General features: G+C 32.4%; 2 protein-coding genes across 6 annotated transcripts in view; both read right to left on the bottom strand.

Moving 5' to 3' along the window:
• Positions 1–26,275, bottom strand: part of LOC139484313 (uncharacterized) — a 458,860-nt gene that overhangs the window by 113,381 nt on the left and 319,204 nt on the right. The window lies entirely within an intron of this gene.
• On the bottom strand, positions 5,851–24,734 carry LOC139484285 (uncharacterized). 5 transcript variants are annotated; one of them, XM_071268026.1, is made up of 8 exons: positions 24,607–24,725; positions 24,069–24,112; positions 23,058–23,151; positions 20,122–20,192; positions 19,260–19,400; positions 17,871–17,985; positions 12,614–12,686; positions 5,851–6,610 (listed from the first exon to the last, which is right to left on the bottom strand). In XM_071268026.1, the coding sequence occupies exons 3-8, from the start codon at positions 23,148–23,150 to the stop codon at positions 6,342–6,344; spliced, it is 762 nt and encodes a 253-aa protein (XP_071124127.1). In that variant the 5' UTR covers position 23,151; positions 24,069–24,112; positions 24,607–24,725; the 3' UTR covers positions 5,851–6,341. The 5 variants fall into 5 exon arrangements, with proteins under 5 accessions (XP_071124127.1, XP_071124134.1, XP_071124123.1 ...); XM_071268033.1 differs by having other exon boundaries at positions 24,069–24,101; positions 24,607–24,690; XM_071268022.1 differs by lacking the exon at positions 24,069–24,112 and having other exon boundaries at positions 24,607–24,734.

The raw sequence follows: 26,275 nt of genomic DNA, 5'->3' as shown, positions 1-26,275 counted from the left end.
TATATAAGCATGGGTCATATTTTAAATATTGTATATAAGTATAGGTCATTCTTTCTTAAATATTTATATAACTATAGGTACTGAATTTCAGTGAATGTTATAATTATTCTTATGATTATGTACTCGTGAATGCAAACGAATACAGATAACATTGGCAGTTTCTCATTTTACCGGAAAAAAGAATGCACATACGAATTAGGTACGATTTAGTTACCTAATAGAGATTATAATGACCATAACAATTATACTAATATTTATTATAATAATAAGAGCATTTGATGAAGATTTAAAGAATTAAACGCAGTATATATTTGTTTTTTTTTCTTCGAATTTTCATATTACATAACATCTTTTTCGATTCATGCAAGTTACTTTAAATATGTTAAAAGTTTTTGTTATGATCAGTCAATCTTAGGAAACTAATTTAAAGCGAGATAACTATGACACATTTCAAATATATAATACAGACACAGTTATCTTTCCTTAGCGTCCTCTCCGTGGACTAACGTTCTTAGCGATGACGTTCCCAGCGATGACTATATACGCTGTTGACCCCTTATCCAATATGAAGCATTCTGTTTTTGGTTCAGTGATTCAGTCAAATTGAATATTTAAATATATATAAAATATCGATGGGCATGTATTATATTTCGGTATTTTGAACGTTAATAATTTAATTTCAATAATTACATAACAAAAATGAATATAAATTAAACCATGGATTTATATAATAAGATTATAATAAATCATAAATCATATTGATCGAACAATCGATTAAGAAGTAACAACTTTTTCAAAAACAAAAAGTACTGGAACTTTTAATTCAAACCGTTAATGCACACACACACAGAAAGCATAATTATATTTTGTTGTATAGAATTACATAACAAAATGCCAGGGGACAGTTTCACGAAGCTGTCTTAGGACTAAGACATGTCTTAGTATGGTCTTACGACATATCTTAGTCCTAAGTTGGTTTCACAAAGCGGTCCTAAATTAGGACATCTCTGTAAATTGGTCACAAAGTTAGGACTACATGGGAGGTGTCTGATGATGGTCTTAGGATATATAGTCGTACGTTTATTTATACAAATTACACTCATATTTATATTAATTTTACCAATTATCTTTTCAATTTTCTATTCTCCTTTTCCTGCTTATACCTAAATATTTATAGGTTGACGAATTATATATCATGATTGTTTAACAATGAACAGTTGATTTATTTATATCACAAATGCACGATTTTATCCTTTAACTTATTTTATAACCAATACAGTGACAAATTGAATTCAACTCATTGGTACAGGTGGTTTTTTTTCATTTTATTCTTTTTTCATAATTTTTATATTTAAAGTTTTCTATGTATATTGGTGTATTATTTGTAGATTATTTATATCGGTTGCACTTATTTTTCATAATAATTTTGTAAACTTTCTGATTATATTAACCAATACGTTTAGTAATTAATGGGAAAGACATCCTACATTGACATGAATTTGTCTATACATCCATGTTTTTCCATCAATCCATTTGTAAATTTATAGAACTTGCGACAAGTTTAGGAATTTTTTTTTAAGATCATCCTAAAACATCTTCGGGACGAGGTCAGAGATATGTCCTAGGATAGTCATAAGAGGATCTTAAGACATGTCCTAAGACATACATATCTTATGACATGTCTTATATAGGACAGCTTCGTGAAACCGGTCCCAGAACTTTTTGTTATACATTTTAGATCTTTAACTATCGTTTATATACAAATTCCAGTAGGTTTGTAACAAGTATTTGTATTGAAACTTTGAGAGATACAAACATTTTTTTTTATCAATTTAGCCAATCATTCTCTATTCTTTGTAAAATGTTACCCCAATATGCTGTATTCTTTAATTCTTTTGCCTGATTTGAGTTTGTTATTTTGCCTTTTATTTTACACTCTTTGTCTATTAATTTATTCTCTATTCTTTAGAACCCAAACAGTTTATATCGCGCAATTGTTCATTTAATATAAAGGGAAATCAGTAATTACTAGTATTCATTTCAATCCATTGTATTATTATTTTCTGTGTGCGACTGAACTGAATAAATTGTTGATTCATTGTGTACTTTACGTCCAGTGTGAAATATTTCAGATAAAATTGATAAAATCATGATTTTGTTCCGAGGGTTAGATTCCCCCTTTCAAAATGATTGGATCCTCGCCTGATCTGAAATTTTCAGTATATCAATCGGCTAATTTACAAAAACGTACACAAAGAACATATAACAACAAGGACAGGAGAAGCACTTTTGAAAATTAAAACAACAGCGCAAGTTCAACGCAATTATTTTTTTCACATCAAATAGCATTTTAAACCCCGCTGATAAAACCCTTCCGTCTTGAAATATAATTTGCTGTTCTCATACAGCAATGGGTGTTTTCCTCCTATTCCCACTTTTTAAAAATCACTTTTCCTTCTATTCCCACATACAAAGAACTAATAATAATATCGGACTAAAAAGAACTAATAATAATATCAGACTAAAAAGTCATTGAATTTGTAAACCTAAAAAATTGCCACCCGAACACATAAATTGAGGATAGATAATAAAATAACAAACTTCCCATCTTGCAAGATTTCCATGCACAACAAATGACAAACGAACATAGTACCAGTTTTATAAAAAAAAAAAACCAAAGGTGGCACATTCTTTCTAATAGACGACAACACAATTTGGTGTGTGTTAATCCTCAGTACTCGAAAGAATATAACACATTAGCAGCAGCAGCAGATATCATATACTAGTATGGTAAAGGTACATTTTACTCCTGTTCAAGCCTATTTTTCAAACTTTACACATATCACGCAAAGGTTGACGGCGGTATATGAACGGATATGAACACTGATCGACTTAATAAAAGATTTTATCATATACTTAGACTAAATAACATATGATTTTTACCGTATGATAATAGCATTAAATTAACGTATATTTCATATTTTTCGAATTGGTGCTTAGCGGGCTGATATGAAAAGTTTATCACATGCTTCGATTGTTATCACATGCCTTTCCGGAACGTTATCGCATGGCATTCCGGTGATACTCGGCAAATTCCGGAAATTACACATCAATGCTACGTTTTCAGTGAAAAACATTACAAAGTAGTGTACTAAACAATTATTTGGATACTGGAAAGTATATTGTGTACAATAATAAAAAAAAAAAAAAAATAAAAAAAAATAAAAAAAATAATTAAATAAATGCATTTTTTTAAAGTTTCAAACATAATTTAGAAAGTTTCTTTAAAAAAAGTTGACTTTTCCAAACAATGTTCATAATGTTGAATTATTTTTTTGTCGATTCGTCCATATTAAAATGTGTTTTTCTCTGTTGAGGCATATGATAGAAAGATTTTATATCAAATGCATAGATTTGGGATCCGACGTCCGTGAACTTTTCACTCTTTGAACTTCTTTTCGGGAACCACGTAAAAGGATCAATATACTGAATCTGTTATTTTTCTCTACTGTTGAAGCATATGATAAAAAGATCATAACATGTCATTTTTCATATCGCATGTATTATCAGCCCTCGGTCAATATCAGCCCTCGAGCCATGCGGCTCTTGGGCTGATATTGAACCTAGGGCTGATAATACATGCGATATGAAAAATGCCATGTAATAATCTGATATTATAACTGGGCTGAAAATAGTTTAAGACGTTATAAAGCATGTAACAATTCATATTACAGACTTTTTAAATCGTCACTTCGAATCGTGTAATATAAGTGACTGGTATAATGACACGAACATTCATAAGACTACAGTGTTAGCTAAAATAGAATATAAACTTTTTACTAATTTTAAAAATAAATGGTCGGTTTATCTACTACTCGAATGTCAGTTTTAAAGCATAAACAATACAGGGAATCACTTTCTTGCCCAAAACAAACTATTAAAGGTCTTACTTCTTACCTATTAAAGTTGTCCACTTAAACTTAATTTGGTCTTTGGTGGAGAGTGATTTCATTGTCAACCTTATTTCATCTTCTAACTTTTATATATTGAGAAAAACAAAACAAAAATTACAGTTTTTACAAGGCCAAGTGTTTATATCCTTATAAAACACATGCATTTGACTATCTGTTTACACTTCATCTTGGTCGACAAAATGTTCAACTTACCTATTGGATTTATTTATTGTCGTCCTGAATATGCATGATTGAAATATTTGCTATTGGATATTAAGCTAACAATCATAAAACAAATTTTAATTTGACATATTAAAAGCACATGAACAATCAAACATATAAAAATGATGTACTATGATTGCCAATCAGACAACTCTCCAAGAGACTTCACTTGTTTGTGTTAACATGTCTTTTGATTGACTTACTATTAAGTCATTTAAATTGAAATTTTACAGTGGTTCTTTCTATGTTGTAATGTTTTACTATTGTTTCAATTCAGGGTGAAGATTGGTACCTATTAAAACGTTTATCAACCCTGTGCATTTTTTGCACCTGTCCGAAGTCAGGAACGTGATGTTCAGTGGTTGTCATTTGTTGATGTGGTTCATAATTGTTTCTCGTTTTTATATAGATTTAATTTAGACCGTTGGTTTTCCTGTTTGAATGGTTTTACACTTGTCATGTTGGGGCCCTTATCATGCAGCTTGTTCTTCGATGTGAGCCAATGCTCAGCAGTGTTGAAGATCGTACTTTGACCTTTAGCAGTTTACTTTTGTGGCTTTGATGGAGAGTTGTCTCATTGGCACTCATACCACATCTTCTTATATCTATATAGTACTATCAACAATCTCAATATGCACCATATCCTTGTGGTACGTGTCACGCTGTTGACGATGTGCACAACGGTAATATTTTCAAATGGATTTTTAACGGACTATAAATGTACATGCAGAAGGAACGTGGTTTGTCTAATACATTGTGTTCGTCTGATAAAAATGTTTAATGAAAAGTGCAAATCTTTATAAGAGACATTTCATATTTCAGGTTGTTGCAAAATATTTGTAAAACTGCACTTTGAAGATTAATATAATAAAAATACGGAAGTAAGGTCAAAATATTAAGGTGTCTTCCTCCATCTTCGATTTTGAAAAAGCAGATCTGAACAATCGTTCTGGATTTTAAATGAAATGGGATAGAGTAGAATGTAATTCGTGTACAAGACTTTTTGTGTTAATATAGAAAGTCAAATATTTTATCATATTAACGGGTGTATTCTACAAAAACAAAAACCAGTTTGATTTCCATTTTTTTTTAACTTTGCAACATGAGGGGCGGTAACTCAGATATAAGGGAAGATAAAAGAAATTGTGTTGTGAATTAATCTTTTTCATTATGTAGAAAAAACACGAGTCCGTTGACCCCATTTTTTTTCTTTTTCTTATCTGAAAGCATATCATTTTAGCTATCTCCTCATATTTTATCTTTAAATTCTATGGTGAAGTTTTCTTTTTATCATACAAGATTGGGTTTTCCAGGCATCTATACCAAATGTGACAATTTTGCAACACCTGTAGCTTGAAAAAAGCCCGATGACCCATACTTATAAATTATATTTTTGAAAAAAGCATTATTTAAACTACATTTTGACAAAAAAAAATAAAAAATCTATGGATTTTAATTAATAATTTCCCCATCTACCTTAATAATTTCCCTTCAGTGATGCCCGTGGCGTGAAAGCAAATTTCAACAAACCTTTATCAATATTTGTCGCAATTTGTCAGTATCGAATTCCTTGCTACTTTGCTGGTGATACAACCGATGATTATCAATTAACAAACAGTTTGATACACTATTGTGGATAGCGGCTACGCTATACTAAATTAAATAAATGTACTCATTTTCTTTAACTTTAATATAAAGCAATAAAACATAGTTTAAAATACATCTACTTAAATATATTAAATTTGATGGAGGGTTAAAAACAAATGAAACGAACATATACTTAAATATCACATAAAAAAATAACACAAAATAAAAAAAAAAAAAACTTTGAGCTTATAATTAATAACAACATCATGAACAACGAGTAACATTAAAAAGATTAACATCATATAATTGAATATCAATTATGAATTATTTAAACAGTTGCAAAAACATAAAAAAAAAAATACAAGATGTATATATCACGGATACAAAAAGGATATGAATGTACCTTGAAAAGATAATACTATCATCAACATCATCAAAAATGGCGTTTCTGATCGCTTTTTATATTGCATACCCCATGCGCCAGAAGATTCAGACAATAACCATACTCTTAAACCTGAACAAATGAAGAATGAAGAAGGGCGAATATTAAAATCACAGTAGCTTTCTATCACAAAAATTTCACCCAAATAGTTTACTAAGAAAATTCGACTTTTTCTTTGTATTTTCTGTTGTTGAAAGATCCTTCGACGTTTCACTTGATTGAACACTCCCTGTGGTTTGTAAAAGCTGAGTGTCTGATTCGCTTTGGACTGTCTCTGTATCTGTTGCCTTCCTTGGCTTTGATATTGTAGCTGAATACATAACATCAGTCCTTATTGCATATTTTCTTCCAGCAATAAGTTCAGACCCTTCATGGAGTATAGGATGTTCAAAGACAAGTACGGAACCTAAAACAAAAACAAATTAAAAATCAATTCTTCAGAGAACAATTGAAGGTCTGTCCACCTCGATAATAAGAATGAAATTAAAACTAGAGGCTCTCAAGAGCCTGTGTCGATCACCTTGGTCTTTGTACATATTAAACAATGGACACAGATAAATTCACGACAAAATTGTGTTTTGGTGATGGTGGCGTGTATGTAGATGTAACTGTACTGAACATTCTTGTTGCTACAATTATCTCTATTTATAATGATCTTGGCCCAGTAATTACAGTGGAAAATATTTTTTTTAAATTTACCAAAATTTATGAAAAATGTAAAAAATTGACTATAAAGGGCAATAACTCCTTAAGGGGTCAATTGACAATTTTGGTCATGTTGTCTTATTTGTAGATCTTATTTTGCTGAACATTATTGCTGTTTACAGTTTATCTCTATCTATATAAATATTCAAGATAATAACCAACCATATGCTCCGCAGGGCGCAGCTATATACGACTGCAGAGGTTAAACCCTGAACAGTTGGGGCAAGTATGGACACAGCATTTAAGCTGGATTCAGTTCTAAATTTGGATTGTGATTAAATAGTTGACACAGCATAGGTTTCTGACACAGAATGAATGTGGTCTAATGAACTTAAAATATATTTTTTGCCTTTGAGCAATTCACTATGCTGGTGAATATTAATCCTCTCAAAAAAATGTTTGAAGAAATTTTCTTTTTATCTATGAAATCTGAAATGAGAAAAATTTAACCCCCCCCCGCCCCCCATTTTTTTTTCACATCCCCCTTTTCCTTTTTCCAAAACTGATCTCAATTCAAATTCCTAATGCAGTTTGCAACAATAACTACTCATTTAAATACATCATAGAATATTAAAATGTAAAATAAAGTGCTTATCACTGAATGGTAAAGATTGTTTTAATTTATCAGTTGGTAGTAAAGGTGAATATACATTGTATATTGTATAAAACAATGATTTAAGTTGATTCAACTACTATTCTGGACAAAGAAAGATAACTCCAATTGATTTCTTGCTATTGCACAATATTGTGCAATTAGATGTTTCTTGCTATTGCGCAATACTGTGCAATTGAAAATATTTGCTATTGCACAATACTGTGCAATTGAAGATTTCTTGCTATTGCGCAATACTGTGCAATTGAAAATTGCTTGCTATTGCACAATACTGTGCAATTGAAGATTTCTTGCTATTGCTGAATACTGTGCAATTGAAAATTTCTTGCTATTGCACAATACTTAATATAATAATTTTGGATCCTGATTTGAACCAACTTGAAAACTGGGCCCATAATAAAAAATCTAAGTATATGTTTAGATTCAGCATATAAAAAAAACCCAAGAATTCAATTTTTGTTAAAATCAAACTTAGTTTAATTTTGGACCCTTTGGACTTTAATGTAGACCAATTTGAAAACGGGACCAAAAATTAAGAATCTACATTCACAGTTAGATTTGGCATATCAAAGAACCCCAATTATTCAATTTTTGATGAAATCAAACAAAGTTTAATTTTGGACCCCGATTTGGACCAACTTGAAAACTGGGCCAATAATCAAAAATCTACGTACATTTTTAGATTCAGCATATCAAAGAACCCCAAGGATTCAAGTTTTGTTAAAATCAAACTAAGTTTAATTTTGGACCCTTTGGACCTTTATGTAGACCAATTTGAAAACGGGACCAAAAATTAAGAATCTACATACACAGTTAGATTCGGCATATCAAAGAACCCCAATTATTCAATTTTTGATGAAATCAAACAAAGTTCAATTTTGGACCCTTTGGGCCCCTTATTCGTAAACTGTTGAGACCAAACCTCCCAAAACCCAACCTTCCTTTTATGGTCATAAACCTTGTGTTTAAATTTCATAGGTTTCTATTTACTTATACTAAAGTTATGGTGCGAAAACCAAGAATAATGCTTATTTGGGCCCCTTTTTGGCCCCTAATTCCTAAACTGTTGGGACTAAAACTCCCAAAATCAATCCCAACCTTTCTTTTGTGTTCATAAACCTTGTGTTTAAATTTCATTAATTTCTATTTACTTATACTAAAGTTATTGTACGAAAACCAAGAATAATGCTTATTTGTGCCCTTTTTTGGCCCCTAATTCCTAAACTGTTGGAACCAAAACTCCCAAAATCAATCCCAACCTTCCTTTTGTAGTCATAAACCTTGTGTCAAAATTTCATAGATTTCAATTCACTTAAACTCAAGTTATAGTGCGAAAACCAAGAAAATGCTTATTTGGACCCTTATGGCCCCTAATTCCTAAAATGTTGGTACCAAATCTCCCAAAATCAATCCTAACCTTCCCTTTGTGGTCATAAACCTTGTGTTTAAATTTCATTGATTTCTATTCACTTTTACTAAAGTTAGAGTGCGAAAACTAAAAGTATTCTGACGACGACGACGACGCAAGACGACGACGACGCAGACGACGACGCCAACGTGAAAGCAATATACGACGAAAAATTAAAATTTTTACGGTCGAATAAAAACGGCAAAATGTCCTTAAAATTACAAATTCAGGGGCAGTAACCCAACAACGGGTTGTCCGATTCATCTGAAAATTTCATGGCAGATAGATCTTTACCTGATAAACAATTTTAATCATTGTCAGATTTGCTCTAAATGCTTTGGTTTTTGAGTTTTAAGCCAAAAACTGCATTTTACCCCTATGTTCTATTTTTAGCCATGGCATGAGAAAGTTTTAAGCAATAACAATTTATTGTTTTTGAGACACGGCGGGACATGTGACCCCCCCCCCCCCCCCCCCCCAAACCCTGTCTTTTTTTACAAAAAACTAAATATCACTAAAATAAAATTTTGATTCAAACCAAAAAGTATACAGATCTTTAGATTAATATAACAAAGAAGTGTGTACAGTTTCAAGCAATAATCTAATATTGTTTTTGCGATACGGCGCGACATGTAAAAAAAATCCCCTTTTTTACAAAATACTCAATAACTCAAAAATAAATTTTGAGTCATCACCAAAAAGTATACAGATCTTAAGATTAATATAACAAAGAAGTGCGTAAAGTTTTAAGCAATGATCATAAAACGTTTTTGAGATACGGCACGACATGTAAAAACCCCCTCCCCCTTTTTTACAAAATACTCAATAACTCATAAATGAAATTTTGAATCATCACCAAAGTTTAATAATGAACCAGAAAGAATTTTTAGCAAAGGTAATAATCTAAAACGTCCAATTGACCTTTGACCTTGACCTCAATTTTGAGTTCATTTGTCAGTGATCTCAAATGAAAAGATTTCAGGTCAATCACTTGTATGGTTGTGGAGAAATACTGATTTCAAATACATAACCAAAACTCTTCGTCTTAAATAGGTTGAAGTTGCGCCTTATTGTAAACAGTTTTTTGGCGAACACATATCATTTACTGAAACAGTTTTTTTTTAAGTAAGGATAACAAGCAAAATTCAAAATTTATAACATGACCTTGACCTTCGACCTTGATCTCAATTTCAAGGTCATAGGTCAGTGAACTCAAATCAAAAGACCCCAGGTCAATTATTTGCATGGTTGTGGAGAAATACTGATTTCAAATATAAAAGGGGAGAAAACTCCTATAAGGGTCAACCAAAACTCTTCAACTTAAATAGGTTGAAGTTGCTCCTTTTTGTAAACAGTTATTTGGCAAAGATATCATATCATTTACTGTCACAGTTTCTTTGGAATAACGATAAAAAGCAAAATTCAAAATTTATTACATGACCTTGATCTTTTACCTTGACCTCAATTTCCTTCAAATGGACCAAGGACTTCATATCAAAAGACTGTAGGCCTCTACGACTTATAACGTATGAATTTATCCAACAAATCGCCTATCGTAAATTTTCAAAGGGAAATAACTCTCATAAGATGTCTTCTGATCACTCAAGTCAAAATTAACCAAATTATTCTTAAGAGTAGACGAACAATTTGGTGAAAACAGTTTGCTAAAATCTTTTCCGGTTTTAGAGAGATATAGCGATAACAAGAAAAAGGGGACATGGGGAGATAACTCCCATAAGAATAAGTGTTCGGTCACACAGGGTGAGTTTTGAATCCCCATTACTGTACAACATCATTGGCCAAAAAATCCATTTGATATGTTGTAAGACAAAAAAGCATCTCAGACGGCAGAGGAAGAAAGAAAGAAAACAAGAGGCTGTCACAACGACAGCAAACCGGATTTATTAACATTTATTTGTGTCCTGGCAATATCACAAGAACCATTACTGATGAATGGTGATAGTGAAAATCGTCAATATCAAATTTGACCTCCATTTTGTCATCAGTATCAACATATTAAAATTTGATAAGCTTAGATTGAAAGGTTCATGAGTAAATGCAACAACGTGAATGGAAACGCCATTTTACGATCTTTCAAGAACCATAACTCCTGAACGGTAAAAGTCAAAATCCTCATTATTGAACTTGACCTCTATTTTGTCATCAGTAACATCATATTAAAATTTCAAAAGCTTTGGTTGAATGGTTCATGAGAAAATGCACGGACACGACGGGAAACATCATTTTTCAATCTTTCAAGAACCATAACTCCTGAACGGTAAAAGTCAAAATCGTCATTATTAAACTTGACCTCCATTTTGTCACCAGTAACAGCATATTAAAATTTCGGAAGCTTCGGTAGAACAGTTCATGCATAAATGCACGGACACGACTGGAAACTCCATTTTTCAATCTTTCAAGAACCACAACTCCTGAACGGTAAAAGTCAAAATCGTCATTATTGAACTTGACCTCCATTCTGTCATCAGTAACAACATATTAAAATTTGAGAAGCTTTGGTAGAACAGTTCATGCGTAAATGCACAAACACGACTGGAAACTCCATTTTTCAATCTTTCAAGAACCATAACTCCTGAACGGTAAAAGTCAAAATCGCCATTATTGAACTTGACCTTCGTATAGTTGTCAGTAATAACATATTAAAATTTTAAAAGCTTTGGTTGAACGGTTCATGAGTTAATGCACGGACAACATTTGATTGCCGCCCGCCCACCCGCCCGCCCGACCGCCGTACATCCCCAAATCAATAACCGACATTTTTGTCACAAAAATCCGGTTAAAAATCAGAAGAAACACAAAAGGTCTTTCCACGAAAAGTGGAAAGACCTAAATAACATCAAGTTTAAAATCTAGGACAGAATATAATAAATTGCTTCGCCGGAATACGACTGCAGAGGTCCAACCCTGAACAGTTGGGACGAAAATGGACACAATATTCGCACTTGTTACAGGTCTGAATTTGGATAGTAATTAAATATTTGACACATAATAGGTTTCTGTCACAGAATAACTGTAGTCAAAGAACTTGAATTGATTATGCTTTTTTGCAACACACTTTTTTCCCCAAAAATATATATATTTTGCCCCCCCCCCCCCTCCCCCCCTCTCCCCTTCTTTTTGGCAAAAAAAATATGTGAAGAAATTTTTATTTTGAATTCTAAAATCTTGAAAACACAAATTGTCCCTAGTACCCCAACTTAAACTTACTTTACCCCCAACTCCCTTTTTGCAAAAAAAAACACCGTCTTTCCCTCAAGATATAGTAATTGGATTGAAAAGAACATTGCAGAACATCTAATTCATGTTTGGGGGTAACTTATGCATTCATTTTTAGTTGTTACTTGCTTTTAGTTACAATTTTTATGATTTCTAAATATCTAGCGAATGCAGTGGTGGATTCATATGAAAAAACGTAGAGGACAAATGCCTTCCAACACCCCCACCCCATCCCATCAATTTTGATTTGAAAATATAATTTTATAGAATAACGCCCTTTTCAAAAGCCCGTATCTGCCCCTGTTCTGTATGTCTAGCTCAGCCGTTTCAAAATAAATATCTCTGAATATCAGGTGCATATTAAATATTAAAAGCTGTTGTTAAAAGAATAATCATAAAATTTTGTCATTTTTCTTCTCTTGTTTTGATTTTATTATAAAAGATACCTGTTTTTGGTACAACTTCAACTCGTTCTTCTATACGATTTCCTATAAATGTGGTACTTCCACCTTCAAAACCCTGTAAATCAAAAAAGTACTTAAACGAATCTCGTTAAAATATTACTTGCATATCAAATTGTTCTATAGTGTGTGATAACATTGTGTGAGGGAATTCGACGTTTGATGTACCACTGTTCACTCCAGTGCAATTTATGACAATACCACTGCATCAATCAGAATTATTTTTTTTGCAGTGTTTTAAGAAATGATTTTGCTTTGTTGTCGCGTATTATTTGTGAAACATTCAATGTTTTAAAAAGGCGAATTTTCTTTATAAAGTCAATGATTATGTTGACTTTTGAAGGCCAAACTTTCTACAGCCTTAAATACGCTAATGAAAGATCCAAAAACTATACCAATACATAACGACATGTTTATGAAATATTATAACAAATCTATTGATTAACAAATTTTTACTCGTTATTGCAAAATAATGAACTTAATATATCTGACATTTTCTCCCTACCCAGTTTACCCCTATACATTTTTATGATGTGGACTGGTCATTGTTATTGAATCGTAGGCAATTTGATTGGATTAAGTTGTTATTTGTTTACCTTCAAACTTGTTTATGCTTTTCATACATGACAATTGATTAATTAGAACGTGCATGAATGTGTACGGTAACTAAAATGACCTTCAAACTGGACACCGGACGAGTCAATATTATGTTTTATCAATGAAAGTTAAGGTGTGAAAGGTAAGAATTGCCACTTATTCGATTTTCACAAAATTTTCGTAATATACAGTTGAAAGGTTATTTTTTAAAAGCCTATTGTGAAGAGTAAAGAGAAAGTTTACAAATAATATGTTTTGTTCCATTAAACAAGTCATTTTCGTAAGAGAAATACCGAAATATATTTTACGCACGACTACGGCAGGTAAAATTATTATTTATCATAATAAAAAAAAGCATTTTTCAGTCTCATTGGAATATGTTGATTACAATTAATCCCAAACTTAAGAAGTAAGTAACTAAAGTCAAAATATGTCCGATCTGCCTATTTCTGCACATCAAAAGTCAATACGATCGTTTTAAAGTCAATTTCGTCTACCTCACAAAATCTTGTTAGGCACTATAGCCAACCATTTTACATGGGTGTTTTACAATAATGTTTTGTTTTATTTGATTGCATCATACATAACTGAATTTGATCTCATTTCTTTAAGATGAACAGCTGATTATAAGCATGCAATGTATCGTTTTTGTACGACTTTGCCCCCGCAGAGCTATAGAAAAACAGTACATTAACGGGTGTTACACGGACCCTTTTTAGACGATACACGGACTCTTATTAGTTGTTACACGGACACTTTTTATGAATAGAATCACTCGTGCATGATTAGTGAGTTCATGGGCACTTTAACTTTCAATTAGATGTGAACTTTTTGGTTCACCGACTTATTTCCTGTCTTTTTATTGAACAAAATATTTACATTAGCATCAATATCTTTTTTCAAACCTTTCCAGTTAAATACTATTCAATTTCATATCAATACACTAAGGGATTAGACATTTAACTTCAAAACGGGGGGGGGGGGGGGGGGGGGGGTATGGTTTTCTCCTAATAGATATTTTGATCCCAAATTTTATGAGAAAAAATATATTATGGTAAAGCAGATGACAAACTAATGTTTTGCATGAATCCTGATTTTCCGAATACCGTTAAAAGTGCTAATTTTAACAAAAACACTTCGGTGATGGCGTTGAAAAATAAATAGTTAATATACTCAAAAAAGAACATACCGCCCCCTTTATGAAGCAAAATATTCGGTCAATAAATGTTTTCTTCAATATATGGACATGAATAGTATTTTGGACAATGTGAAGAAATGATGATACTGACGTGTATATTTCAATAAAAATAAGACAGGAAATTAGTCAATAAAAATCAAATATAATATCAAAAGATAAAGTCCCTATCAACTCACCAATGCACGATTGATTCTGTAAACAAAAAGTGTTCATGTAATACACGTCCAAATAAGCAGCAAATCTAGAAGAAAATCATTCAACTTATGTCATCCATTTTGGGCGGTAAGCTGCGATTGGATCATATATAAACACGTGTTTAATCCCGATCAACACTTGCAGATCTAGAGACAAGCATGAATTTAAAAAAAATCAAAGTATATGCCTGAATATATATAATATTAAGACAAAATCCATTTTTTCATAAATATTTAATTCACTAATGAAGTAGGAAATTCATTTTTTTGATACATTTATATTGTTATCGAATTTACATCAGTGGCGGATCCAGGTCCAAATCCAGGACAAAACAAGGGGAGGGGGTTCCAACTTTATGTCCCAATCTAAATGCATTGATCGTCCAAAAAAGGGTTGTTCCAACCCCTGCGACCCCCACAACTGAATATTAAATTCATGAATTTGGCAACAAACGCGCGATTTTTACGTTTTTTTTTAATGGGGGTTGGAATGGCACATCCCACATTTTTTCATCAAAATATTTCTTTAGTATATTACTCTTTTACGAAGTTGCATTTTATTTATCTTTTACTGGAAATGGTTCTTTATTTTATCAAATTATTAGATTCCTGATTTTTTTTTTCTTGAAAAAAATCTCGGTTGAAGGGAAATGAAAACAAAATGTGTTTTTTCTATAACTTACATTTACTGCTTTATGGCTATCGAAGTTTCTCAAATGTTTAGTCTTGCTAAAAGTATTATTACTTTCTTCAAACGTCGTACAAGTCAGATAAAAAACAAAAGAAACAAAAGAAACAAGCCGGTTACAACCAGCCGAACAGTTTTTCTGCACTTGTAGTCAGGGTAAGGTCCTCGGCTATCGCCTCGGACCTTGACCTGACTACTCGTGCAGAAAAACTATCCGGCAACGGTTGTTACCGGCCTGTTTCTTTGTTACCTTTGTATTTTATCTCATACATGAATATACGGTTTTACCTTATCATTTCTATTAATTAGACAGTTGTTATTTAAAAAATGTACGGTAGATATACTTTTGCATAATCACGTTGTAGAACGCCACATGCGGGGTGTCGGCTATGTTTGACATGGGGTGGCAATTTTGAAGCGACGAAAAAGTAACAAGGTAAGTTCAAGCATCAAAATTTCTTATTTTTAGAACTCTCAGTACCATATAATGTATTGCACGGAAGGAACCGCAACATAATCTATTTCCTGAAACCAGAAGCAGTCGTTTTCAGTGCTTAGTATTCTCAAACACCTCGCCCTTGTTTTCCGTGTTGCAGATTTTGAGGCTTTATATGCAAATTTCGGTTAAAAAAAACTACTGTCCACAGCTACCCTCCGTATCATTTATATAGAATTGTATTCCTCTCATTGATTTATACCAAATACCAGTTTCTTAGTTAAAATCAATTGGTTTTAAAATTTTAAAACTGTTATTCATCAAAATATAAAGTGTCGCTCGGGGTGTCAGATTTTGCGTCGTATTTTTATCAATGAAATCTGTTGTCTCCTTTTGTAAGATTTTTACAATTTCTTATAAGCTACTTATGATGCCCATTGAATTTGAACCTCAAATTAGTACCTATCCATTAATACAATTTAAATGACATCTTTCATGGCTTCTCCATTTTAGGTAATATCCTTTTGGCGTGACTCGGTATTTATACATATTTTACTAAAGTCATTTTTTTTTTATTCTTGTCTTTCATTTTTGCGTATATGTCATTTAGTTTATCTATGTTTTATAGTGATTAAGGTTATTACACAGTACAAAAAAAATGTATTAACTGGGCGTATGACATTTGCGCCGATTTTGAAAATTTTCATTCTTTCATTTGCGCCGATTTCATTTTTTCATTTGCGCCGATTTTATATTTTTTCCTAATTGGATTTACAGGTAAGTTACAGGTAAGTTCATACTTTTACATTGGCTGAGCACAGAGTATAAAGACAAATCAAGTGACACTGCAATTGGTAAATGGCTATCCCAATGTTTCGGGTAACCATTGCTTCCCTAAATGAAATCGATGCCTGCTTCACGTTTGACATTGTCTGACGCTCCGCTCCTTCTGATGACAAACTGAATGCTGTACATATATCTTTGATTCGTCATTTTAGTATAAACAAAGTGCTAAATATCTTAGGTTTTTACTTCTTGATTTTAAGCAGGAGAAAACAGTTATATACATGTTATGATTGACAATTCATAATGTACAACTCGCTAACGGAAGAGGTCTTTAAAGATAAATGAAAATAACATTACTGGTATGGAGAGTTGTCTCATTGGCACTCATACCACATCTTCTTATATCATTTCACCTGTAATTTACCTGTAAAAAAAATCGGCGCAAATGAAAAAAAAACCCAGAGCAAATGAAAGAAAAAATCGGCGCAAATGAAATGCAGATCGGCGCAAATGCAAAACGCTGCTGTACCCTAATTTATTACATTTTACCTATTAAGTCTGTCTGTTTTGATCACAAATTGTTGTCAGTATAATGAAATGGTATGTGACTGTCATACAAGTGAGAGGTTTAGCTAGCTATAAAGCCAGGTTTATCCATCATTTTCTACATAAGGAAATGCCTGTACCAAGTCAGGAATATGAGTTGTTTTCCATTCGTTTGGTGTGCTTTTGATTTTGCCATTTGATAAGGGACTTTCCGTTTTGAATTTTCATTGAGCATGTTGAGTTCGGTATTTTTGTAATTTTACTTTTTTCTCAATATATAAAAAGAAGATGTGGTATGATTGCCAATAAGACAACTATACACAAAAGACCAAAATGACACAGACATTAATAACTATAGATCACCGTACGGCCTTCAACAATGAGCAAAGCCCATACCGCATAGTGAGCTATAAAAGGCACCGATAAGATAATGTAAAACAATTCAAACGAGAAAACTAACGTCCTTATTTATGTAAAAAAAAATTAACGAAAAACAAATATGTAACACATAAACAAACGACAACCACTGAATTACAGGCTCCTGACTTTGGACAGGCACATACATAAATAATGGGTCAAGACTTCTTGCATTTAAGATTAATTTTGCCAAAAAGAATGTATGAATTTGAAAATTTCGGTCAAATATGCAATTCATGATATGTCGTTACTGTGACAATACAAATTGAATTCGAACTCCCGACCTCGGTGTTGACAGGGTAAAGATATATTAGTTCGACTACTTAGGGCACTCGGACATACAGTGTATGGGTAATTTATAATTAAAAAGTATGCTTTACCTCGTTCAGATAGATCTGTACCGTTACATAACTTCTCTCTCCATTATTTCGTTTGTACATGCCATCATAATGGGGCCTGAAATATTCGCCTGGATCATATCTAAGAATCCTTAATCTAGAAAATAAAAAGTAAAATGATTTTAGACCTTTGCTCCGTGTGCTACTTCGTCTTAAAATTGACAAAACAAGAATGTTTCCATAGTACACGGATGCCCTACTCGCACTATCAATTTCTTAGTTCTGTTGACCGTAAAATAGGGGTCAAAACTCTAATTTAGCATTCATATCATAGGCAACATTTGTGCTAAGTTTCAAGTTGATTGGACTTCAACTTCATAATAAAATACATTGACCAAAGACTTAAATATAAAGCCGGACGGACGGACGGACGGACATACAGACCGAAATACATAATTCCCCTAGATTGGGCATACAAATGACTGTATAACAATATTAATACATGTATACACTCTACGTGTAGAATAAGAGTTCAGGTTATGTCGTCAATTTAATTTTTTCAATACGAGTAAGAGTATTCCAATTCAAGATATCAAAGTATAGACGGTCCCAATGCGACCTTAAATATGCGTCACACGACAAAAACTGGGCGGTCCAAAAGTGTTTCACAAGTCTATGTGTGAATGTTTCGGTATTGAACTTTGAATTTACTCATACTTTTTTTTTATTGATTTTACATCTGATTAACTATAAAAAGCTTTGTAATCTTAATTTTTAAACTGCTTCCGATTTTTTACTTCTAGTTTTTACTTTTTCTTACTTTGTATTACAATTGTCGTTCTTTAACAGAGCTTCAACTTTGACTTGTAATGACAAACAAAAAATAATCAGAAAAGAACATTTGCTTTTGTTTGTTAACCTCGTCATAAAAATTGTCATTAAAATGAATTTTATCCGTGTTGGGTTGCGTTGTTTAAATGATCGCGGTACCTACTTGTGACATTTTCTATTTTTAAAGGCATCGGCCGAACAGTCAGTCTTGTGCCTTTTTTTATTTTAACTAATATATTAACATATTTATCATTCTGTTCAATTACAAAATGGTCTTTATATGATATCCGATATTCACAATAGTATAGATAAATATTCTCGCAATGTCTATAATATCAGTTATTATAGTTTATTCCAAATTTAGTCATGCAATTACATGTGCGACTTTACATTCACGATAAAGTTTTGATCGTCAGAATTGTATAGTTTCAAAGAACGGATATAAAAATTCGACCACATAAAATTAAATTAAAAAAGTTTAATGTGTGCATGCAAAAGATTCTCATAGGCAATCATACCACATCTTTCCTTTTTCAAATATATTTTTTGAGAATAATAAAAAAGTTGTTTCGAATAATAAATTTTCCTAAAATATTGCACCTTTCATTCAATCCCATGACCTCTCTGTGACACCATACATCAGGAACATATTCTTTGATTCTTTTCCATATCTTATCAACCTCTTCTTTGGTATCCCATATACACCTTGAACTATTTCTTACATCTGTGGCTAATACTTGTCTGTAAATAATCACAGCTGTTGTATTTTTATACATGTTATTTAACAAGACAGTTTGCTATGTTGATGTACCCTTGAAGATTTTGTCAAATCTCTAAATAATACAAAATGTTTATTATACGATTTTATGAAGAAAGATGTATATATAGCCATGCACTTTCCCTGTAATCTGTTTTATACAAGATTGTGTACTTTTGACGGAAACGCCCGTCTACTATTCAGAGGATTACAGTAAATAAATGCTAGATGTCAACATGTTTAGTCCTGTCACATTTTCAGTGGTTCATGTCTGTCAAATTTTGCGGGCGTAAATTGTTTTGTTATAAATTAGTTTGTTTTCTCAGTTGAATTGTTTCAAATTTTTATGTTGGTGCTTTTTACAGCTGACTAAACGGTATGGGCTTTTCGCATTGTTGTAGGCCGTACGATTACCTGTAATTGTTTTAAACATTCATTTGAAATTTGGTGGATAGTTGTCTAATTTGGCAATCATACCATATCTTCTTATTTTTATGTCAGCTATAGATAGAATGACATCATGATAGACGTCATGTTAACTCGTTCATCTTCTTCTACCAGACTAATTTACTTTTTTGTGCAACATTTGATGAATTTCGAATTCAGATATTACGGTTCAAAAAGTGAATTTCATCTATCAATACCCACTATGTGTAAAAGAAAATTACATGTCAATCACTGCTATATATTACATGTGTATTTTACCTATCTCCAGCATTCAGAAGTGCAACTTCAAAACCTTTTTTCTCTGCAATTTGTATGTATTCTTCGCATTCCTGAAAATGAATATGTTTATATAGATAATTTATTATGTTTATGTGGAATGCCACTGAATCTCCGTGCAGATTCACAATTGAATCGTGTGAGATTGGTCCAAATTCTTTAATAAAAATTCATTGTTTTACACTGAGCCGCAACGTGCAATGTCATACTGAGATATATATATATGTATATCAGCCATTCAACAAACGCATGAATGGTCATCGAAGTGACTACACTTGCAAGCCCGACCTTCCCGTAAGTCGTCATTTGAGATCACCTGGGAACACACAAGCTGATCTAAAAAAACCTTACCATCACAATCATAGACCACAACGAGGGTTGGTCGAAGGTCGACTCGCTCGGGAAAGATTTTGGATAAGAAAGTTACGGACAGTTTCCCGAGAGGGCATACATGAAAAAACGTAGAATGAGTCCCTCATTTTCCTATCATCACTTGTTTCCAGTAACTCCGGCCTTAGTACTGGCTTTACAGTTCGAAATTTTTTTTAAATACCAGTTTAAATTACAGGGCTCCATTCATTCGGGATGGATGTATAAGTACGTAGCCACGTTCAATTATTTTACCTCATTAGATAAAACTTATTTTTCTAATCATTATTAGACTGCTATTCGTTTGGAAGGCTTAAATATGTAGTTTCTGTTGCAATTGCCCTACCGTTGTCAAATTTGAAATATTATACCAACTTGGATCGGTTAGGACATTTTTGATTTTTTTGTTTGAGGACTGCCCTCAATGCAGTTATAACATCTATCACAACCTTTGGAAATTTAGAGTTGTGCCAATTCACATCGAAAATAACTTTTTTCATTTGGCATATCTTTGTAATCTTTGCGCCGTGTTTGGAAATTTTAAAATTGTACCAGCGTCTGTGGTGTTTGCTTAAATTGTATAAATTTAAAAATTTAGAAAAAGTTTCTCAGTTTGAATATATTTACATGATTCATTTGACATCGTGCTATTATTGAAGAAGGATATCTGTTATCCGAAATATCTAATATTTGTTCATTTTATCGTTATTTAATGGTGATGTTGTACCCTTTTTGACTTGTTATTTATATATATACAACTCGTCTAAACATCAACCCAACAATGTTAGATCTGTAAATTTGCTTTCGCAAATTTTTGGTTCTTCCCTCGCCGGGATTCGAACCCATGCTACTGTGATATCGTGACACCAAATCGCCTGCACTGCAGCCGTCCCGCTAGACCACACGACCACCTGTGCTCTCAAAAAAAGGGCTTTCGCTGGCCATGTGTTACCTTTCCACGTCAGTTTTAATCTAGCGGCGTACTACAGTACATGATATATAAGGCATGAAGATGTTATTGTTACAGATCAGCTAAATTATCTATAGTAAAGGATCCTACAAATTAATGTAAGATACAGTCACAGAAAATAATTATATTCATAAGTACGTCTGCGTCTGAATATATATATATATATATATATATATATATAACTCGTCTAAACATCAACCCAACAATGTTAGATCTGTAAATTTGCTTTCGCAAATTTTTGGTTCTTCCCTCGTCGGGATTCGAACCCATGCTACTGTGATATCGTGACACCAAATCGCCTGCACTGCAGCCGTTCCGCTAGACCACACGATCACCTGGGCTCTAATATATATACAAATAGACTAATTTAAAACATGCAATCATTTTGTTACTATGACAACCTTAAATTATTTAAAACTAATATTCCCCCAAAAGATTCACTTTCGCAAATAATTTCTTCTAAGGTGATGTTGCCAATGTTTTATGGTAAAGAATATGGTTATATTAACTTCTTCAACCTGGCAATAAAATCTATAGTAAAGAAGGGCATCGTATGAATTTTCATTGCGGTTTACATAAACACACAGTCACAGCCACTTAGAAAATTGAGCTGCTATTTCGATGACTCGTGCAATCAGAACGTCGCGCTCTCTGCACGTTTAAAAACATTTGCAGTGGTAGGCGGAGTTTTTCATCAGTAAGCCAGGTCCACATTAATCGAAAAGACCACCAATTGTTTTCGCCCTGAATATGCCAGAACTATTTTCCACTAGACTTGAAGATGATAACAATTAGTCGATCACATAATACATGTAAAAATAGCAATCAATGTAACGCGATAAAGTATAATTTATAAAACTTTATCGCTTTACATTGATTATATTTAAGTATAAGAATTTTAAAATCTAAGTTAAGCTGCCGGGATTTAAGTGGCGTTTTTCTGGTAATGAAAAAAAAATCTGACATTAATGTATGCAAAAGTATTTCTACGTAAACAAAGATGAATTTGCTCATACATGTAGTATATAAATTAAACCAGATGCTCCGCAGGGCACAGATTTATACGACCGCTGAGGTCGAAACCCTGATCAGTTGGGGCAAGTATGGACACAACATTCAAGCATGACACAGCTCTGAATTTGGATTGTGATTAAATAGTTGACACAGCATAGGTTTCTGACACAGAATGAATGTGGTCTAATGTTTTTGAGCAATACGCTATGCCGTGGAATATTAATCCCGTCAAAAAAAGTATTTGGAGAAATTTTCTTTTTAATTTCTGAAATCTGAAATGAGAAAAATTGTACCCCCCCCCCCCCTCCATTTTTGTTTACGTCCCCCTTTCCTTTATTCCAAAAAGAATCTCAATTCAAATTTCTAATGGAGTTTGCAACAATAACTACTTATTTAAATACATCATAAAATATTAAAATATAAAATGATATACAGTCATGATTCCGGAAATCATCTGTTTTCGGACGACGCTGACGACGACGTGATACCAATATACGACCAAAAAGTTTTTAGTTTTTGCGGTCGTATAACAACAAATTAAAAACGTGTAGGTAATATATATTACCTCTTTCGTGAAAACGTTGTACAACACAAATGCCAGACATTTCTGAAAGTCTTTTGGCAGCTGTACATCTTCTTTTATGATATTTGAAGCCATCCTGAAAACAGATAAATTATGTCATTACCATGATAACATGTATCGTATAAATTGTTGACCTAAACATAGGTACTTTCATTAACTATCGCTGCATGATACTGCCCTTTCTGGCAAATCAAACAAAAAAAAAGTTAAAACAAAAATGTGTCAATTATAAGGACACCATTAATTTTCATCTTCGCTTATTCACTTTGCAATGTTCGGTGGAACATGAAATCTTGATCAAAATAAAGTTTTTTCTTTCTACTTTTTATTAAGATCCACCCTTACCATCCCCGTACCTTCGCTGAATAAAATTAAGACGAAGCCCTGGCTATTAATGAAATATGTGTTACTGGGTGTTAAGCAATCAGCATTTTTTTTAACAATATCATTCATTCTATAAAATATTGGCGAATATACATGTAAAAATTCTAATTTATAGATTAAACTTATCGAAAGAATATACATCCAATTTCTAAATTCACATGTGTAAGTAAGAAAACATTTTCAATGGTATAGATATAGGGTTGACATTTTTATACCTGGATTTCTCCGTCGAAATTGAAACTTTTGCTACAACAAAGTGCTTAGTACGAGAACTGGTGTAATTAATGCATACCAGAAATTTGATTTATAAAAGTCGGAGTTCCCACTTGATATAGTTGCATATTCATACATCAAACATAGTCAAACGGACACTTGCAAATTATATCATATTATATAATCAAATATACCAGCAGGAAAATATATAATAGAAATTTTTCGTTTGTTAATTAAAATTTTCAAGCACCGTCAGTAAGAATAATGTCCTACACTGAAGAGTCCCAAATAACCCTTTCCTTCTTAAAGAGATAATCTTAAAATGAAAATGTATATCAAAGACATATACATAGGCATATACTATGTAAATATAAACTGCATTTAAGGTATACAAACCTCGGCTCTTCTAATCTTTTATCACCGCTTTATCTATCAAAAATCTGTTTTAAAATATATTTGCAGTAGTGCACGTTACGTTATTGCGATAATTCTTTACTTCACTAAATTACGCGTAAATGTAGGAAAAAAAGGAAAGGAAGTCTTCCTGTTTTAACAATTTAATACGCATTAATTTAAAGGTGGGACAGCATTGTTTACTCTCATGGCCCTCATGCAGTGTTTACTTCTGTACAGGGATGGTTGGTTTTGGATTTCAAATTTTGAAGGAAACATAATACCTTAAATAGTACCCTTCAGAAAGTGGGGAATTTACAAATTATTTTAAAATTCTAAATTGTTTTTTTTTTAAGATTTAAGTGCAATTTTATGATCCAGGACTTAAAATACAAATTGTAAACAACATTGTCAGCAGTAAAAATGTCGATATTGTTATATTCAACGAAATCAGTGTTACGTATCTTATCAAGTATATTTTTTTATTTACATTGTACTACCTCAGTCCTGTGATCGTATTAACGTATAAATCATTACATACCTGTTTGAAATGTAGTAGCCGTTCTATTGTACCTGTTTGATCTAAAAATATTTCCTGTTTTGACTGTATTTATTGGTGTTGTTTATATCATGGCTATTTATAGATGAGAGGTTAATCCCAGTTTGAATCATTAATTTATCCAGTCAAAACAGTATGAATTATCTCCCTTTTCATACTTTAAATACAATAACACTTTTTTGGGAATTTCCATTGGGAAGTACAAATATGATGATCTTGTTTTAACAAAATCCCGAAAATGGGGCATAATTTTGTTTCTTGTAACTTAATACTTGCATGTATTTTATTAGGTGGAATTAATGGCTATATAATAAATGAGTATATATGTTGACATATTCAATTATCATTCCATAAAGATTTTTCGTAAAATATATCATATCATGTCTGATAAAAATAGAGATAGGTGATAATAGGTATATTTTATATTCAAGAGTAATAGTCTATCTCCTTGAACATATGATGTATGAGATTTCTACACTCTAAGAGTTTTTTGTAGTAAGTTCAAACTGAACTGCAATGCGTAGGCTGATCCAGGAGGTCTTGGGGCCTGCATGGACCCCCTTTCTTGGGAAAAATGTGGTTGATTATATAGGATGTCACTGAAGCATGACTGGAGTGTGCCCCTTAGGTCAGTCAGTGAGCCCCCCCCCCCCCCCCTTTATGATAAGTTCTTGATCCGACACTGCAATGTTTTATCTCCAAACTCCGATTGGATAATAATGGTTTATATATATCTCGTTATAATTCCGAGAACATTATACAGACTTCGTTATACATACAGACATTTCTTACACTGAGCTTACGGAGAAACTTTACTATAGCTAGTTCCCAATATTAACGGGCAAGATGGATATTAGATCCCGGGTACACAGATCCAAAATAATGACATAGTCCCAAAACAAACACAATCAGAAATATTAAAAACCAATTGTTCACAGAACCATTGATGGTCTTTCCACCACTTACAACCTATTTTGATGTGAAAATATTAAAAATTTAGTTGAAATGTCAGTTCCTATGACTTTATGATGTCTAAATAAGAATTTGGAGCAAAGGTCAAAATCTAGAACGTCCAATTAATCTATGACCTTGACCTCAATTTCAAGGTCATAGACTAATGATCTCAAATCTAAAGACACTAGTTCCTTAATATGTATGGTTCATAAGTAATATTACTTTACGCATAATTCTAAACATAAGAGGGGCGAAAACTCCCATTTATTGTCTACGCACCCTTTCAACCAAAATTTATAAGTTACGACATGTCGCAACTAACAATTTAGTAAAAATAATTTGTTGATATCTTATAAGGTTAATGAAAATGAGTGAAAATAAGCCAAAATCAAAATTTAGAATATGACCTTGACCTTGACCTTGACCTAATTTTCATTTTTTTGGACCAAGGATCTTAAATCAAAAGACCCTAGGTCTCTATCACTTATGGTTTACCAGTTAAAAATGCATATTCTTATATCAATCATAAAAGGGGGGAAAACTTTCATATGGAATCTATATACGGCTTCGGTCAAAATAAAACAGAATATCCTGAGGATATAACGAGCAATTTGGAAAAATAAATTTGTCGGTTTCTAATACGGTTACGAAGCCTTAGAGATAACAAGAAAAACAGTGTTTGGGGAGATAACTCTTA

Source organism: Mytilus edulis, chromosome 1 (genome assembly GCF_963676685.1).
Source record: "Mytilus edulis chromosome 1, xbMytEdul2.2, whole genome shotgun sequence".
Classification (NCBI taxonomy): domain Eukaryota; kingdom Metazoa; phylum Mollusca; class Bivalvia; order Mytilida; family Mytilidae; genus Mytilus; species Mytilus edulis.
Note: the sequence above shows the minus strand (reverse complement) of the source record. Positions and strands in the feature narration are given on the sequence as shown.

Coding starts and splice junctions, on each gene's coding strand:
- LOC139484285 (XM_071268022.1), bottom strand. CDS start 23,150: ATGGCTTCAAATATCATAAAAGAAGATGTACAGCTGCCAAAAGACTTT. Junction 19,401..20,121: donor CTTCTGAATGCTGGAGATAG/GTAAAATACACA, acceptor GATTATTTACAG/ACAAGTATTAGCCACAGATG. Junction 12,687..17,870: donor TACAGATCTATCTGAACGAG/GTAAAGCATACT, acceptor TTTGATTTACAG/GGTTTTGAAGGTGGAAGTAC.